At 40.7% G+C, this 17120-nt stretch overlaps 1 protein-coding gene across 21 annotated transcripts in view; it reads right to left on the bottom strand.

Moving 5' to 3' along the window:
- The window catches only part of Kiaa1217 (KIAA1217 ortholog), a 417045-nt gene that overhangs the window by 101473 nt on the left and 298452 nt on the right, over positions 1–17120 (bottom strand). For all 21 annotated transcript variants that reach the window (XM_058578583.1, XM_058578584.1, XM_058578587.1 and 18 more), the window contains one exon: positions 468–666. In XM_058578583.1, the coding sequence (XP_058434566.1) occupies positions 468–666 (199 nt within the window). The remainder of the gene's footprint in view (positions 1–467; positions 667–17120) is intronic.

The following is a 17120-nucleotide window of genomic DNA, read 5'->3' as shown; positions in this document are numbered from 1 at the left end:
AGACACAGTCTTTGTCTACAGGGGAAAGAGCACTTGAGAGGGAGTTTGGAAATTTCTAGTCCTGAGTACTGCTTTCAATTCTCACCAAGTTTCTCCACCAACTCTCTGGGCCTTGGTTTTCCTGACTTTGAGATGAAATGGTGGGCTGGATCATTTCTAATGTTCTTTTCTGGTTTATGACATTGAAAGATCTGATGTCATATTCAAAGATCCATGCAAAAGTCTTTTGCCTCCATCTTTATAAACTATGCCTTGCAAATGAACTGTGGAAAGCCAGAGAGTGAATTCACACCTGGGTGAATAATCCTGCCAATCATGATAATGGCTGTGCTTTCTTCACTGGGATGAGATAAAAGACCCTCTAAATACCATATGGTAGAGAGAAACAAACCATAAATACAACACATGGAGGAAGCACCCCCCCCAAAAAAAAAAAAAAAACAAAACCCAATGACGTGACTACTTACCTTACATCATTTAATTCATAATAGACATTTCTGCTTTCATCTTTGATGTAAATGGCGACACTGGGCGACTCCAGCATTTTCATGGTGAGCTGCTGTGGAAAGGCACTTACAAAGAGAGCACGGATCGTGTCTGCACTTGTGATTTCATTCGGCATCCTGAGCTGCTTGGTTTCATCTCCGTACTGGAGATAGAGAACCCCTGCATGCAAAAAGAGCATGGTTATTAGTCTGACTCAGAGGACTTGAAGCACAAGGTAAGCTGTGTCTGTCCTACTGCACTTACAGATGTTCTTGACAAACTTGAAAAGCATGTGACAAGGAATATATGTTTGGAATTTCCAAGGAATGCACTATCTGGTTATCACATAAGCATCCTGCTTTTATTCTCCGGAGTCCAGGCAGGTATTAAAGAGGCTAATTAACCACTGTTTTAAAACCAAAAAGATAAGGAACTGACCTCGGCTAGCCTAAGGTGAAAGGTAGCATTTAATTCCTTTGGAAGGTATACTTAGGACCTAATCCCTTAGGGTTATTTTTTCCATGTCTTTCATTAACCAGGAACATAATCATTATAGCAAAGGGTAAGCTACAGAGCTTAAGTCTTTGTAGTCCATTCAGAAACATTTTTAGTGGAAATGCAACCATATTTCTGTGGTTTTAATTCATACCTACTGTATATTTATACCATCTTAAGTTAGCTTCAGGAAAAGAGTTGGACACAGCAACATTACATAAATAAAATGGGAAAAAGTCCATTACACAAAGAAAAACACAAGACTGAATCACAGAATGATAGAATTCCAAGGGGTATGTGGTCCCCAGTGAACCACATTTCTCAGATTTTATTCCCCTATAGAGTGTAGTCACTTTCCACGTTGATTGTGGGCTTGGCCCTGTGACTTGCTTTGGCTATGGGAACATTATTAGCAGGTGTGATGCAGAATGAAAACTTGATATGTGTTTGTACACTGGAGGTTTTCCTCTAGGTGAGCTGCACCTTGGGATCCGCTTCCAGGAGTTCAACCAAGGCACACAGGCGGGAGGCCACACAAAGAACCAAAGTCTTCCTGGCTCCAGTTATGCACTCATTCTATAGCCAGATCTACTGACTGGTCATGTGAATGAGCTATCCCAGCGGATGCCACATGGAACAGAAATCAGATGCTCCCTCCAAACGCTGCTCAAATTGCAGAATCATAAACAAATAAATAACTGCCATCGATCCAAGTCACTATGTTTTATGGTCATTTGTTATTCAGAAACACATCACTGAAATAGGATATCTAAGACCCTAACACTGAATGTGAATCTTTGTGAGACCCTACGGAGGGTGGACCACCACTTCACTAAGCCTTAACAGGAGAGACTAATAAGAGAATAGAGCGACGTCTAGATAAACATGGCAGTTCTTGAGACAAATTTATTACTTACTTCAGAAATTCCATTTAAAATGGCAATGAGGAATCAAAAAGACATGAATCCACAATGACAAAGATGAGAGAAAAAATGGCTGTGTGCTCTTGAATAAGACCCTTAACTTTGATGATCATAGCAGATGAGACAAAGTTGACACCTACATCTTTAAGGGAAGAACTTGACCTACAACATCCAGGGCCACAGAAATCCAGGAAAGGAGAGGAAGGAACAGTGAGTTGAACGCATGAGGCCTGGTTGAAGTCTTTTCTTCCCCAGTGTGTGGCAAGATGTCCACCTCTCCCTTTCCGAACTACTCAGCCAAGGAATTCCTCAGTGCACTCACATCAGAAGACTGAAGAGCTCTATCCAAAGACTGGATTCAGGATGCCCAGGCCCAGGGGAGAATGCTAGCCAAGGGGCTCAATCCCCAGTCAGGAAACTGAAGGATCCCCCTAGAACACTGAGTTGCTGGAAGAAGGTGACCAACAGATTTTTGAGTGTGATATTTAGATGTCGTCTGGTCATGGGATATGTGGAGTGTCATGTATAAAATTTGCAGCTGGTATGACCATGTCTCCACCATACATTTAGACTCACAGGATTCACAGGTATTTATCAATGGCTGTACCTTGAAAGTAATGACCAAAGTAAACAGGAAACAGAAACTCTGCAGAGGCGAGGCAGTTCAGGCACAGGGGAACACTTGGAGAACCATGCAGCAGAAATAAAAATTCGGTGAAGAAGAAAAAGTTGATGGAATCTTAGAAAGTAGAGCAAACAGAACTAAGGGATGAGAAAGGGAGAAGCACAATAATAAGAAAAATAGAGAATGACATCAGAGCACCATAGTCTTAATAAAAGGGCGTTGGGTAAGATATCAGGAAAAAGAGAATTTCCCCAAAAAAATAATCCAAGAATTTTCTTTTTCTTTTTCTTTTTTTCTCTCACAAACTGAAGTACAAGACGGAAGATTTAAAGCATTCATGAAACGCTCTAACATGCATTTAGGCTTGTCACTGAGACATTGGAGATGACAAGAAAAAGCAGAGGGCTGTAAAATCTCCCAAAGGCGGGGACAAAGTCACTTAGGAGGCACTGGTATCAGAAAAGTGGTAGCTTTCTGAACAGCAACCAGGAACCAAGACAATAGCAACACCTTTGAGAATCTGAGGTAAATATGTAATTTACATTTTAATTATTTATGTTGTTTACTGTTAGTTTTTCTTCCTAGAATATAAATTTCATGAGATCAGAGATTTAAAAAAAAACACATTTTTGTTGTTGTTGTCGTCCTTTGTACCTACGATAGTACCTTTCAGGTAGTAAGTTTTTTAATATTTGTTGAGTGAATGAATAAATTATCTGTTATTCAAAGAGGATGTCACATGCAGTCTGTGTGAGCTGTAAGAGCTTTTGTAAGGTGATGTCCACAGCCAAACAGCTTTGCCTCTGGTTGGTATTCTCATTAGGAATACATTCTGAAGTGGCAATTTCTTTGACCAGCGTAATCCTCTTGTGTCGGGCAGGCATAAGCAGCTCCATTCCCCTCAGCTTCCTCAGGGAAGGAGTTCTCTAGAATTTCCACATGGTTCCACGTTCCTCGGAGTATAGAGTAAATCTTTCGAGCCTGCCTAAATCACAGGTTGTGCAATGTCTTGCCCCAAATGGGAGGTGTGGCCACTCTCCCAGGTGATTGCTAATGCTATATCAAAAGGCCAAAACCGCCCTTGAGGTCTGGGCCCCACTAGGCCTGGGGTGAGGCCACTGCAGATGAGCCACTTGTGGTCTCACTCCAGTTTCATGTCACAGCCTCACTCCCCCAAAGGGCCTGATTTTCATCCCCACATCTGCATTCTGTACGTGTGTGTGCTTGAAATAGAATTTGTAAGCTCTGGAGTGGGAAAAAAAAATGGGGGTCTAAACTCTAGTTACCTCAGGTCTGGCTGGCGCAGCTGCCAGCTGGGTACACATGTCCAGTTACAGAACGTGAAAATCCAGGGTGGATGGGAAAGATGCCTTTACAAACAGAGAAGAGCAGTCTTTTCACACTTGATTCAGGAAAGGTATTTAGAAATGCTTAAACTCAGAAGGAATTCTCTTAATATACAGTGGCGTTTTGTTGGCACAGTGATAAGCTAAAACCCGCATGGTTTCTAGAGATTCAGCGTGTTTGGCACATCCTCTCTCCAAGTTAGTCCTGGCTGCTTCAGATTCAGAGGATGTCTGAGGGACTCTGGATCATAACCTCCCTTTTTATGAGGAAGGGAAGAGGACAAAGAAATGCTTTTTTAGGAGGCCTACTATATGTCAGATATAGGGTGCATTACTTCATTCCATCAGCATGGCACCTCGTCAAGTTGTTGGTAAGACTAGTATTTCAGATAGGGAAATAGAAGCTCTGAAGGGCCAATCAAGCAACTTGCGTAAAAATTACAGCTACTTACTAAGAAATATATCCAATTCTGTCAATCCACAGAACCAGTACCTCTCCCTTGAGACATGTTGCTTCTGAAATTCTGCCTTTAGCCTTGTCCAATCCTTTCACTCAACCTGCCGGGACAACTTCAGCTGTCCTCACACTTAGACTGACCATGAGCTTGAAGATGCTGAGGCATGAGCAGGGCCGTTCAGGAAGCTATCTCCTGTGGGGAGTGGTGATGTGAATCAGGGTGTCTGATTATCTTGAGGTTGTGGTGCACTTGCACTGGGATTTCCCTGTACATGAGTGTAGGGTTAACATTCCCCAGTTGCTATGACACAGCGGCCCTTGGTCTCTCTGGGCAAACATCCAGAGATGTCAGTTTTAACCTTGAGTCACGGACACTGACTCCTAGGAATAGAAGATTCTGAACAGAGCAAGGTAACCATAATGGGTCACTTCAAGTCTACCTGCTTTCCAGAAACTTTCTCACAAATAAACTTTTGATGATAAAACCTATATAATAACCATGTGGAGCCAGCTCTGGGTCACTGTTCCTCCATCAGAGGACAGTACCCACCTGATCCCACCTTTCTCTCTAAATGTTTGTCTTTTCTTAATCCCCCTTTGCCCCTCACCAGTCTCTGAATTAACAGCCATTAAGGTGGCAGCGATCTCCTGTCTCTAACTTTACTGAAGAAAATGCCAACCCATGGTTAAAAACAATCCACCCGCCAGGTGGAGTGGTGGGGCTCTGGGGCGACAGAGAGCTTGGAAAGCTGCATCAGGGTTCTGAATGAAGCTCACAGCACTTGGAGTCCTTCTGAGAAGCCTGGTCCTTCAGTGTCCTCCCACCCTGATGACTGCGAAGGCAGCGTGGATTTCAGCAAAAGCTCTAAGTCACACTTAAACAAAATGCAGCTGGCAGGCCCTTCAGGCTTGTGTCTATATATTTTTATTGACTGGAATCTCAGAATTACTTCCACAGTGCAGGAAATCTTCTTTTTCTTAAGGTATCCAAGGAAATTCACAGTGTGGCCCCTCAATTTCCAGCCTTATGACCCCAGATCATCCCACCTTCCTTGGGTATCCTGCCATGAATATTTGCACCAGGGCTGTGCCCCTGACTGGTGATGGCCCTCTCACCACTTCTTTGCTTGACACGCACATCACATGTACCTCCTCTGCACGATCTTTGTCAACCCCTCCTTCATCACTTTTCCATTATGAGTTAGAAAATTAACTTCCTCTCACATATGTGTTCACACTGTGTTTTGTTGAAATTGCCAGCACGGCTTTTAATTCTGCATTACAGCTAGTTGTATATGTGTCAGTTTCCCTCATTGGATGGTAATATACAGTAGACTATTAAGCACCTGGTAGATGCTCAAATATCTTTAGTTAAAATAAATTCAATTCTCTCTGTAAGGTGGTCAAGTTAATATGATGTATGCTTGTCTTCTGGAATGGCAATACAATTTCCTCTAAAGGGCATCTTCTGCAGGCAGATAATGTGACAATTCCAAATGAACTAAATTCCTTAATTTCTCTGAATCCAATTGCTGATTATGCAAATTACTGTTTGCATTACCAATGGCATAGAGCTAATGCCCTAAATATATAGAGAGCTCTTGCTGGACTTATTTTTCCACTTAAGAAAAAAAATTATAAATTAAAAGACAAGACATCTTTTTATACCTATGAAATCAGCAAATGTTTTTATAATACAATAGCTTAGATAAGAGTTAGGAAAATGGGTATTCTCATATATCACTGCTGGGAAAGTAAATTGATACTACTTTTCTGAAGGTCTATTTGTGGATATATATTCAAAGTCCCTCAAATACATATATACACATATAGTTTGAGCCGTAATTCAACTTTTACACAGTTAGGCACAAAGCAGGATGTTAAATGAAGCAAATTTGTAAGTACAATACAAGGGGTGGGGAAGTCTCTGTCCAAAAATAGGGAAGTAATTTAGTAAATCAATTATCTTAATAGATCTATTCACTGGAACACTACACTGTTTTTAAAAGGGATTCTAAAAGCATGTGACAATGAACCAAAATTTATATTTCATTAAGTGGAAAAGCATATTACAAAATGGAAAGGAACTACATTTATAAAAGTCTATTAATAACTATCATGGAGAGCAGTGATAGAGCCAGGTTTTGTGGGTGATGATACCTAAAATTTTGAGGATCCTAAAAATGAAAAGTTACATAGTATGAACTTTGATGACATTAGCTTCATGGTAAGCCCACCAATTTGATGACTACATACCAAAATGTTAAGAGGGGTTGTCTTTGGGCAATCAGTTCACCCACACTTTATGACTTCCTATATCTTCTTTCTAACATAAGTGTGCTTAAAAGATAACTTCCACACATCTGAAAAGACCGGCCAACTGGGAATCTTGTTCAGTTAACTGGGTAATTTTTTTAAGCCAGAGAGAAGGATCAAGAGAGGCAGCTCAAATAAAACCTTTAAGTTAAGGGAGCAAGAATGTAAACTGGCATCTGAATGGGGAAGATATTGGTATTTAAGCAAAAGCTTCCAGAGTGTAGTTATCACAGTAGCATATCCTTAAGAGACTGTTCAAGGGGTGGGGTTGTGGCCCAGTGGTAGAGTGCCTGTTTAGCTGTATGAGGCACTAGGTTTGATCCTCAGCACCACACACACACAAAAAAAATAGATAAACAAAATTAAGGTCTTGTGTCCATCTACAACTAAAAATATTTTTTAAAAGAGACTATTTAAGAGTCTTATGATGTAAACTTACTGGGACTACAGAAATGACTTCATTCATTGGCTAGATAAGGCCCTATCATGTGCCAGGTCTGTGTCGGGAACTGGGAACACAGTGGCAACAAAAGAATCATAATTCCTTTCTTCTAGGAGGGGCTTTCTGGCCACTTTCTGTGTTTTAACCCCTACAGTGGTTCCATAAATGACACTATTCCTTGGAAGTTAGCAGTTCACATCTAACACATATACTGCAACTGTAATTAAATTTTCTCTTAACTTGGTGAAGAGTAAGATAAATTGAATATTGTTGTTAACAATTTACTTCATAAGGCTAGTATTTACCCAGATATTAGACAAATAGTATGAGAAAGGACTTCAAGTTTCAATGTAAACATGAAATTTGCTTCAAACATAGCAGCAAACTGAAGACGGCTGTGTATTCCCTGTAAACTTCCAAGATGCACTCTGTCCAGAGAGGACACCTACGTGCCTAAGTCCCTTCCTGTGGAACAGCTTTTCAAGTAGGTGACAAAGCAGAACAGTGACAGTTGCCTTGGGAGGAAGAAAGTGTAGGAATTTTATTCTCCATGGAAAGTCTGGAAACTCTGTTTTTTCAATCACCTTACTCTTAGATTTTGCTGTCTTTGTCTTCAGTTGAGGAACACCAAACCTTTGCTGCAGAATCTAAAAAGGATTAAATCAACCCATTATTATTTCCCTAGGAGAACTGCTATTTAAGGCAACATAAGACTTTGCTAAGTCTTTTAATTAATTCATCTTTTATTCGTTATAATGCGAACTTGGAGGTCCTCTGGAAAATCTTATCAGGAGATTCCAGGCAATAGCAAGTTTAAGCCAAATTCTAATTTAGAATGTACTTTAAAGAGTCACTATTGTGGCACAACCCGTGAGGGCGTGTTAAAAGAAATGAACATGTAGGAAGTTAAATATGGCAGAGTCTTACTCCACCAACTACCCGACAGACAGTAGTCGCTGGATGGAGATCCTGCTTGGAGATTCTTGTTCTCAGCACTGAGTCTTGGTAATGGCATATCAGTGTTTAACCCTGTAACTATTTTGTACAATTGGGCCTTCAGTGAAATGATAGTGCCACTGAAAGAAGCATCTTAAGGCATTTCTATAAAAACTGTCTTGAATCAGCTAATGACTTCTGGAATTCTGGCTGTGTTAAAGACATGAATGTATTTAACAAGAAAGACACCAATGCTGATTTCTTGCACTGTGATACTTTTCATTCTCAATGGGTCTTATTGTCCTTTTATGTGGAGATGAAACGTGTCCACGTAAAAAAAAATATATATCATGTAAAGTCACAACAGAACATACAGAAATATCAACCAAGCCAGCATTTCAGTCTTACAGGTTACTCAACAATTAAGGCAGAAAACACTATAAAAAATGCTGTGGAAAAAAAATATACTAATTGCAGGTATACTGCAACTGTAACTAAATTTTCTTCTAATTTGGTAAAGAGTAAGATAAATTGAATATCGTCGTTAACAATTCACTTCATAAGACTAGTATTTACCCAGATATTAGACAAATAGTAGGAGGAAGGACTTCAAGTTTCAGTGTAAACCCCTTAATAAATAGAGTTCCACCCTTAGCAACCCCTGACACACACACACAAGAATTGAGGAGAGGGTTCTTCACCTGTGAAGGCTTGGTGAAAGGTATTCATGAAAAATCTCAAATAAGCATAATGCTTAATGATGAAATATAGAAGCCTTGACTTTCAATTCAGAATTTTTATATGAGCAAAGCAAATATATATGAAAAAAATACCTCATGACCAAGAACAGTTTCTTGTAGGAAGGTAAAGATGACTGAATACGAGAAGTATTTTCTATAATATACATAAGTAGAAAAACTATACACTGATCTTTTTTGTGAGGCGCATTCATAGAGGTCCTTGAATTTTAATTTTCGATATTTCAATTTCTGAGTATACATTTAGGCCTAGAGATTAGGTTTAGGCCTATGGTTGGAAGAGCAAGAACTCCATCACACTACTTTAAATTCGTGATCTATTATAGGACCACAATCAAATGAAATTTACACCACAAACCCTACCAGTTTTATAGAATAATATGGAATGCTTCTTTGATAACAGCATTGATTTGTAAAATGTAAACAATTCGAGGCAAGGTGGCACACAACTGTCATCCCAGTGGCTCGGGAGGCTGAGGCAGGAGGATCTTGAGTTCAAAGCAAGCCTCAGCAAAAGTGAGGTGCTAAGCAACTCAGTGAGACCCTGTCTCTAAATAAAACACAAAATAGGGCTGGGGATGTGGATCAGTGGTCTAGTGCCTCTGAGTTCAATCACCAGTACCCCTTCAAAAAATGTAAACAGTTATAGTAAACTAAAAATGTGCTAATCCTTTTTTGCCACTTCTTTTCTATATATATTCTAAACATGTCTATATACTATACACTAATCTTAATAGAGTCAAACAAATGTTAAGAAAAATCCAACACAATCATATTTAAAAAACAAAACAGTAATCTGCAAATTAGGAGAGAGCTGGGGATATAGGTCAGTGAAGCTCTGAGTTCCACCCTTAGCACCCCCCGACACACACACACAAGAATAGTGGAGAGTGTTCTTCACCTGTGAAGGCTTGGTGAAAGGTATCCACGAAAAATCTCAAATAAGCATAATGCTTAATGATGAAATATAGAAGCCTTGACTTTAAATTCAGAATTTTTATAAATTCTTCATGGAAAGAGATAGCTAGTACAGTTAATATAAGAAAAAGAAATAAAAGGCAGGTGGATTAGAAAGGGATACTGAAATGATATTGTTCACAGATGATACAATAGAGAATCCAAGGAAAACCGCAAGGTATCATTAGAACGCATAAGGAGTCAAAACGATTAAATGATGCAAGATCAATGCATGAAATCAACAGCAAGGCAGACACTATTTTAGAAAATAGAGAATATAGTTAAATAAATATGCCATTTATAACAACAATCTGGGAATTCTGAAGAACAATAATAAGTGGGAGTACTTGCTCTACCAGATATCAACACTGGTAAAACATTGTGGTTTTGGCACAGAACAAATAGGATTATGGAATGACACAGAGGGCCTAGAAAAAGAGTTATTGTGAGAGCTTGATATAGGACAGGGCTGGTCCTACAAATCCTTAGAGAAATGACTATTCAATAAATGATGTCAGGAAAATTGGTTCTCCATATGGGAAAAGTAAGAAATACATCCCTATCTTGCATCATAGGTAAAATAGGTTCCTGATGGACTAAAGATCTATAGGTGAGAAAGTCAACTATGAAACTGAAGAAAAATACATGGTGTTGTCTCCTAGCTCATTGGCATAGAGAAAATTTTTTTTTAAAGGCAACAGAAATCGTAAACCACAGAACAAAATGTTGCTTTATTATCCTACATTACAATAAATATTTTATACTACAAAAGACGCTGTACATAAGGAAGACAAATCACATTCTGAAAGAAGATATTTACAGCACTCATGGTCGACCCAGGATTAGTATTCAGAATAATTAGAGATGACTTATAAATCAACAGGAAAACAGCCAAATAGAAATGGGTAATAATGGATATTCCAAAATGGATACGAATAGGCAATTCAAAGAAGAAACCCCCAATGGCGAATAAACTTTAAAATGTTCACTAGGAATTTAAAATGTAATGCAAATAAAAAGAGTGACTCTCTATCTTATGCCCATCACAGAGGCAAAAATCAGTAAATGTAAGAGCTTCAGGTATTGGTGGGGACATATGGGAAAGTGGTGCCTGTTACTTCTTGCTGGTGAGAGTAAATTTGCACAATCTCTCTGGGACACCTGGGAGAGTTAAGGATGTGCATCCCATAGTTGGCTATGTCTTTAAGCTGTCCATACAGAGGAAATCTCAGAAGTAGGCCCTATTCCAGGATATTTACTGCAGAACCATTTGTCAGGGATTTCTTCGCAGTGGCTTATTTGTAGAATGGAATAGTAAATAGTGGTAACAAATGGAATAGAATCATATCTACCAACACGGATAAATTGAAAAAGAAAATGATAATGCTGAGTAACCATAGAAACTTTATTGTAAAAGGGTGCATGCAGTACGATCCATTTAGGTAAAGTTTTATGATAAACACAACAATGACACACTGTAGATGAGTACAGCAAATATAGCAGATGCACCAAAATTTTCCTATCAGTTATCCCTCCATCTTCAGCAAGTGGTTAGCTCTGGGGAAGGAAGAGAAAGGGAAGGATATGGAGTTTTAGAATATTTTAGGCCTGAAATAATCCTGGAAACATTTTCTTTTCAAAATTTGACAAAAATGTACATAGCACTTGTTATATGCCAGGGAATGATCTAAACCCTCTTCCAAGTATTAACTCACCAAATCTTCTCTATGCGATCACTACTATTATCCCCATTTCAAAGATGAGAAAAACTGAGGCAAAGAGAAGTCATGTGTGGGACTCACTTAGCTAATGATCTTGCCCATCATGTTCAGCTGCCTGTCTGATCATAAACAGATGTTGGCATCCATTTACTTTTGTAATATCTACCATATTGCTGTTTTCTGTGGTTTTTTTTTTCCTCTTTTTTTACAGTCAACAAATTAAAGAAAAGTCATTTTAGCAAAAAAGAATGTCAAAGTAATGTTGCTGTTTTAATAGTGTTCCTTTCACAGATCCCCATAATCTGACCTGGGAGCTCAAATCTGAATGAAGTTGTGGGAATTTGGGAGTTTTCTTTGGTTTGTAATAAAACAGAGGGTGTTGAAATTCTATCACACAAAGCAAAGAGTAAAGGCCACAAAGGGAAGAATGAGATTTTTTTTAAAAAAATATAATAACTAAAGGGTAAAAGTACAATACTCTTGTTTGAGGGAGGAGGGAGTCGGAAAATCAACTGGCCTTTTAGCAATATGAAAAATGTAACTTGGGCTGTGGGTCCAGCTCAGTGGTAGAGCACTTCCCTAACCTCCCTAGCACACTCAAGGCCCAGGTTGGATCCCTAGCACCACAGGTGCACACACAGACACACAGAAACACACACACACACAGTATGAATTACACAGATTTTCCAAAGCATCTTTTCTCAGCATCAGAAAGATTTCTTTTGTTTTAAAGGTGGTTGTCACTTCACCTAGGAGATTTATATATCCTGTGGTTTCTTTGGTCACAACAATGAGCAAATTTAGGCATGGAGATTATGGACATTAGTGAGAAACAGTCTGAGCTCATCTAAAATTTTTTTTCTCTGCAAAAATATTAGGATTCTACACAGTAATAACCAACAACTATTGCAGATAAATGAAAATATCTTTAGAAAATTTTTGTGCTATGAAATGCTAGTTTTTAATATTGATACATGTAGACTTTTTAAAAGCCACCATTATATAGTATCATGAATTAAATTGCTAAGAACTTATTTGATTTTCTACTAGTGGGGAGAAAATTATGATGCTTGAAAATATGCAACCTCTTTGGTCCTCAAGTAGGGGGAGAAAGGGGTCAGGAAGTGTTAATGTGGTGATTTTTTTATACCCTAATGCACAAAACTCAGGATCACCAAGAGTTTCCAGAAGACATGTTCAGGGTAGAGGGTGATAGGGGTGCCTCCTTTACACTATTAAGTCAAGCTAATGACAAAACAAAACAAAACAAAAATGCAAAGCTATCCTTGGACAACAAATATTGTAAACAAACATCAGAAGACCTGCACCTGTGGGATTCCAAATCATAGGATCAACATTTTACTTTCTCAAACTCATTTTTATTTTTTAAATTAAAAATTTATTTAACTTCTTTTTTTGTGGTGCTGGGACTCAAGTTCACAATCTTACACATTTAGGCAAGTACTTGAGTTATAACCTCAGCCCTATTTTTAATTTTTTTGGTTTGTTTTATTTTTATTTTTTCTAATTAGTTATACATGACAATAGAATGCACTTTGATACATCATACATAAATGGAGTATAACTTCTTATTCTTCTGGTTGTACATGATGTGGAGTTACACGGGTTGTGTAATCATATATGCACATGGGGGGTAATAATGTCTAATTCATTCTATGATCCTTTCTACCCCCATACCTTCTCCCCTGTTTCCACTCCCCTCTGCCTAATAGAAAGTAATTCTATTCTTCCCTAGCACCCCTTTTATTAATGCCAATTAGCATCCGCATATTGGAGAAAACTTTCTGCCTTTGGTTTTACAGGATTGGCTTATTTCACTTGGCATGATATTCTCCAGTTCCCTCCATTTACCGGCAAATAACATCATTTTTAATGTTCGTAGAAATGGGGTCTTGCTATGTTTCTCAGACTGGCCTTGAACTCCTGGGCTCAAATGATTCTCCTGAGTAGCTGAGACTGTAGTTATGCAACATGGTGCCTATTTCAAGCTCATTTTCAAAGTCACACATACAGGCTGCTTGGACCTCCCAGAGTCTTGCTCTTTGGTCACAACTCTCCCCACCTCTTTTCTTCTCTCAGTGTCATTCCTCGGCTCCACACCTTCGCCCTTCCTGTGAACGTGCCACAGTGCCCAGCTCTGCATGGGTCCTGTCCCACCAGTGTAGTCCCCGGCAGCCTATGACTCTCATGGAAATCATCCCCCTTTTAGCACCTTAGGAAGCATTTGGGGGATGCACTTTTCATCAGTCTGCAAATCCCTGGCCTTTGCTGGGTTTGGTGTACCCACCCCCCGCCTCAGGGGACCCTAAAGTCTGGGTAATGTCACATGCAGCCATTGAGAGATTCAGGAACACTCAAATTTGACTCCTTGCTATTTTATTCCCCAGATCTACAGCAGAAGGCAATAAAGTTGGAAATATAGCCAGTCAGGAAGGGCGGGAACCCAGTAAGCTGCCGTTCCTCTCTGGGTAGATGTTTCTCAGTTTCCTGTTAGGGGTCTGAGGGGCAGGCCCAACACTTTTTCAGAGAATGGTGAGGAATACTGTGTGGGCAGTTTGGAGAAATCCATATCTCACTAGCCTTCATTTTGAAGCTTAAAACAAACAGATATGCAAACCAAAAATTGCTCTATCTCCCATGGGATCTGAAAACATAAAATCCATGACAGTTTTGCTAGGAGTGATCAACTTCCCTAAGTCTTTGTGATCTGATTTGATGGAAGTAAAGGATTTATGTGTATAAATGTTGATGGGATATGGGTTAAACTGAGTGGCGGAGGAGGAGTCTGGCAATGGAAACTCTGCTCCCCAGAATCCTGATCATTGGTAGAGGTACCCCTAAGACTGAGTGGTGACTAAGGCAGGCTGCTTGCAGGACATGGGGAAGGAGCCTGCCATGCAGTTTGGGACAATCATCACATGTGCCTGGGACCCCCCGGGATGTGGAATGGACTTGAAGGTAGAACCAGAAGCAGGGAGCGAGGGCTTCTGCAGGGTGGGCTGGAGGGGACCCTTCTTAATGACAGGATCCCCCAGCACCAAACTGACAGGTGAGAGAATTCTAAAATCAGACCTGACTTTACAGATCTGGTCGTTATGAAAGTCTGTCTGTCAAAGCACAAGGATGGAACATTCTGTTGATTTATACCTTTAAAAATATTTAGACAGAAATGATACAATCCTCTGTATTCTTGACCCAGGCAGATTCGTGTGTGATACACAAAGGCGAGTGGTATTTCCTAATGTCAGCATCAAAGCAGGCATAGAACTTCTTTCACCTCCTGACATCCACAGTGGTGAGTGGTCCATGTTGTCAACAGGTGATTGTACTTTATTTTTAAAGAGGTCCTAATAGAGGTGGGTACCTGATGTCCTTTACTCCTGCACAGATTTGGTTATTTTGGGTTTTATGCTAGCAGCAGCGTCCTCCTGAACTGCTTATAGGGTCCCCACCTTTTATAAGTTGGTGAACTACTTGAGTTCTAAAATTTCCCTTTTACAATTGTGTGCTAATTATTCTGTCATTTGTTCCCCCTTTGGTTCCTTTGGGCTCTCAGTAGGCTTTCCTAGGAATGATATAAAATTTCACAGCTGCCCCACAGACACTCCCAGACAAACCCAGTCGGACGTTGGCCTGACGTGGGCAGTGACAGGGTGTCAGCCACAGGATGGGTCCATTCCGTTCTGAAGCCTGTCCCTGGCTCACTGCCCACTGCCCCTCCTGAGCCTTGCCTGCTGCTCCCAGTGTGTTCTCAGGCTCGTGCCAGAGGGTGTGGGTCGCTGGCAACCTGCTCTGTCGTCTTGTCCATCTACACGCCCTGGCCTTTCATGAGAACTGGAATGTCCTTCCCCACCCTGGCCAGATGAGTAAAGGGGTTCCAAGAGCTACTGTGTAAGAGAACCCAGACACACGGCAGTGGAAAGAGCCCCAGTTCTCAAGGGCCTGGGGTGGGTGCTCAGGTCCAAAGTCACTCGTGAAAGTGTGCAAGAGTGTGTGCGTGAGCAGGAGGGGAAGAGGGAACGGGGGCTGAGAGTCATCTGTTGGTTAAGTGTTTTGAGCTAGGTCATTTGGTGGCTTCTGTCCTAGCAGGGAAGGGACAAAGGGATTGTGAGGTGAGCTTGATCTGTGCAAGGTGCACCTCTGCGCGTCATTTCTTGCTTTCAGTGTGCGAGAGGAAGGAGCTGCTGTGGACGGGAGTCTGGGTGAAGGAGACGAAAAGATGGGGCCACATTTTCTCCCCAGAACTGCTGGGTCTCCAGCACTCAGGGACTTTAAGAAGAGGACAGCTTGGGGACACTTGTTCTCATGACATAAGCCTCCAGGGCTGGGCCTGACAAATGGATTCTAATCTGCTTTCACGAGACCAGAAAGACTCTTGGTACCCTTACATGTGACTCCCCTTGGGTACTTTCTGAAGACACATTTAAGAGACAGCACGCGTGTCTGGTCCCCCCCATGTCCTTTTGAAGCCTCCGCGATGCCTTTTAAAAGGAACGTCTGATGTCAACCACAGGATAATAAAGAATGAACGTCTGAGGGTGGCTTGGAGCAACAGGGCCCCGTGGGAACAGCTCTGGGAGTGGCAGCTGGGGAGGGACTGCCATGAGAGTGTCCCTGCTGGATTCATATCCACAGGTCCCCCTCCCCCACTGTCTGCAAAATATAACCTCGGCTTCCAGATTCACCACGTGCTCCTTTTCCTCCTCACTGTGTTCATAGGTAGGGGTTCCTTCTAAATGATGGATCAAAATGACCAATGTGGGCCTTCCAACTAAAAGTACTAGGAGAGAAGCTATAAACCCCTGGCTGCCTTTTTAACTGAGGAATTTAGCAAGCAGAGTCACTGTTCGGTGCTGTGCCCCTCAAAACATGCACCAAACAGGTTGGGTTCCAGCTCTGGGCTGCAGGAAAGTGGGAGAGACAAGATTCAACTCAGAATGGCTGTTACAGGCCTCCGTGTATTCTCTTAGGTTTATCTTCTGTAATAGCCACTTGGCTCATATATAAACATTATGCTTACATAACAAGCATAACAAAAGAGGAGAATAATAGTCAATATCCCTTTTCCACAGGACAAGATAATTAAACTTACATCCACCATAATGACAACTGAAGCCCGGCAGACTGAGCTATTATTTTGATCCTTAAATACATTCCTTGGGATCAGAGATCTGTTGAAACTTAAGACTGTTTCTGATTTACACAGCAGCACCGCTGCATCCATTTCAATAGAATCAGTATAATTACAGATGGATTTAATTTACTCTACAGATATTCATGGCATGCTATGAGAATCACAGAGGCCAGTGATACAATGGTCAACTCAGAGATCTCAGCTTCTATTGATGAAGAACAAAGGATAGGGCAAAGGAACTGAACAGGCACTTCACAAAAGAAGAAATATGAATGGTCAAAAAATATTAAGCCAAGCACAGTGGTGAACACCTGTAATCCCAGCAGTTTGGAAGGCTGAGGCAGGAGGATCAAAAGTTCAAGGCCAGCCTCAGCAGCAAAAGTGAGGTGGTGCTAAGCAATGCAGTGAGACCCTGTCTCTAAATAAAATACAAAATAGGGCTGGAGATGTGGCTCAGTGGTTGAGTGCCTCTGAGTTCAATCCCCACTGCCCCCTCAAAATTT

This window comes from Marmota monax, unplaced genomic scaffold (genome assembly GCF_021218885.2).
Source record: "Marmota monax isolate L192 unplaced genomic scaffold, Marmota_monax_Labrador192_F-V1.1 WCK01_AAM20220418_F8-fsc00072, whole genome shotgun sequence".
NCBI classification, from domain to species: Eukaryota; Metazoa; Chordata; class Mammalia; order Rodentia; family Sciuridae; genus Marmota; species Marmota monax.
The sequence above is the reverse complement of the archived record's forward strand: the minus strand, read 5'-3'. Positions and strand labels throughout refer to the sequence as shown.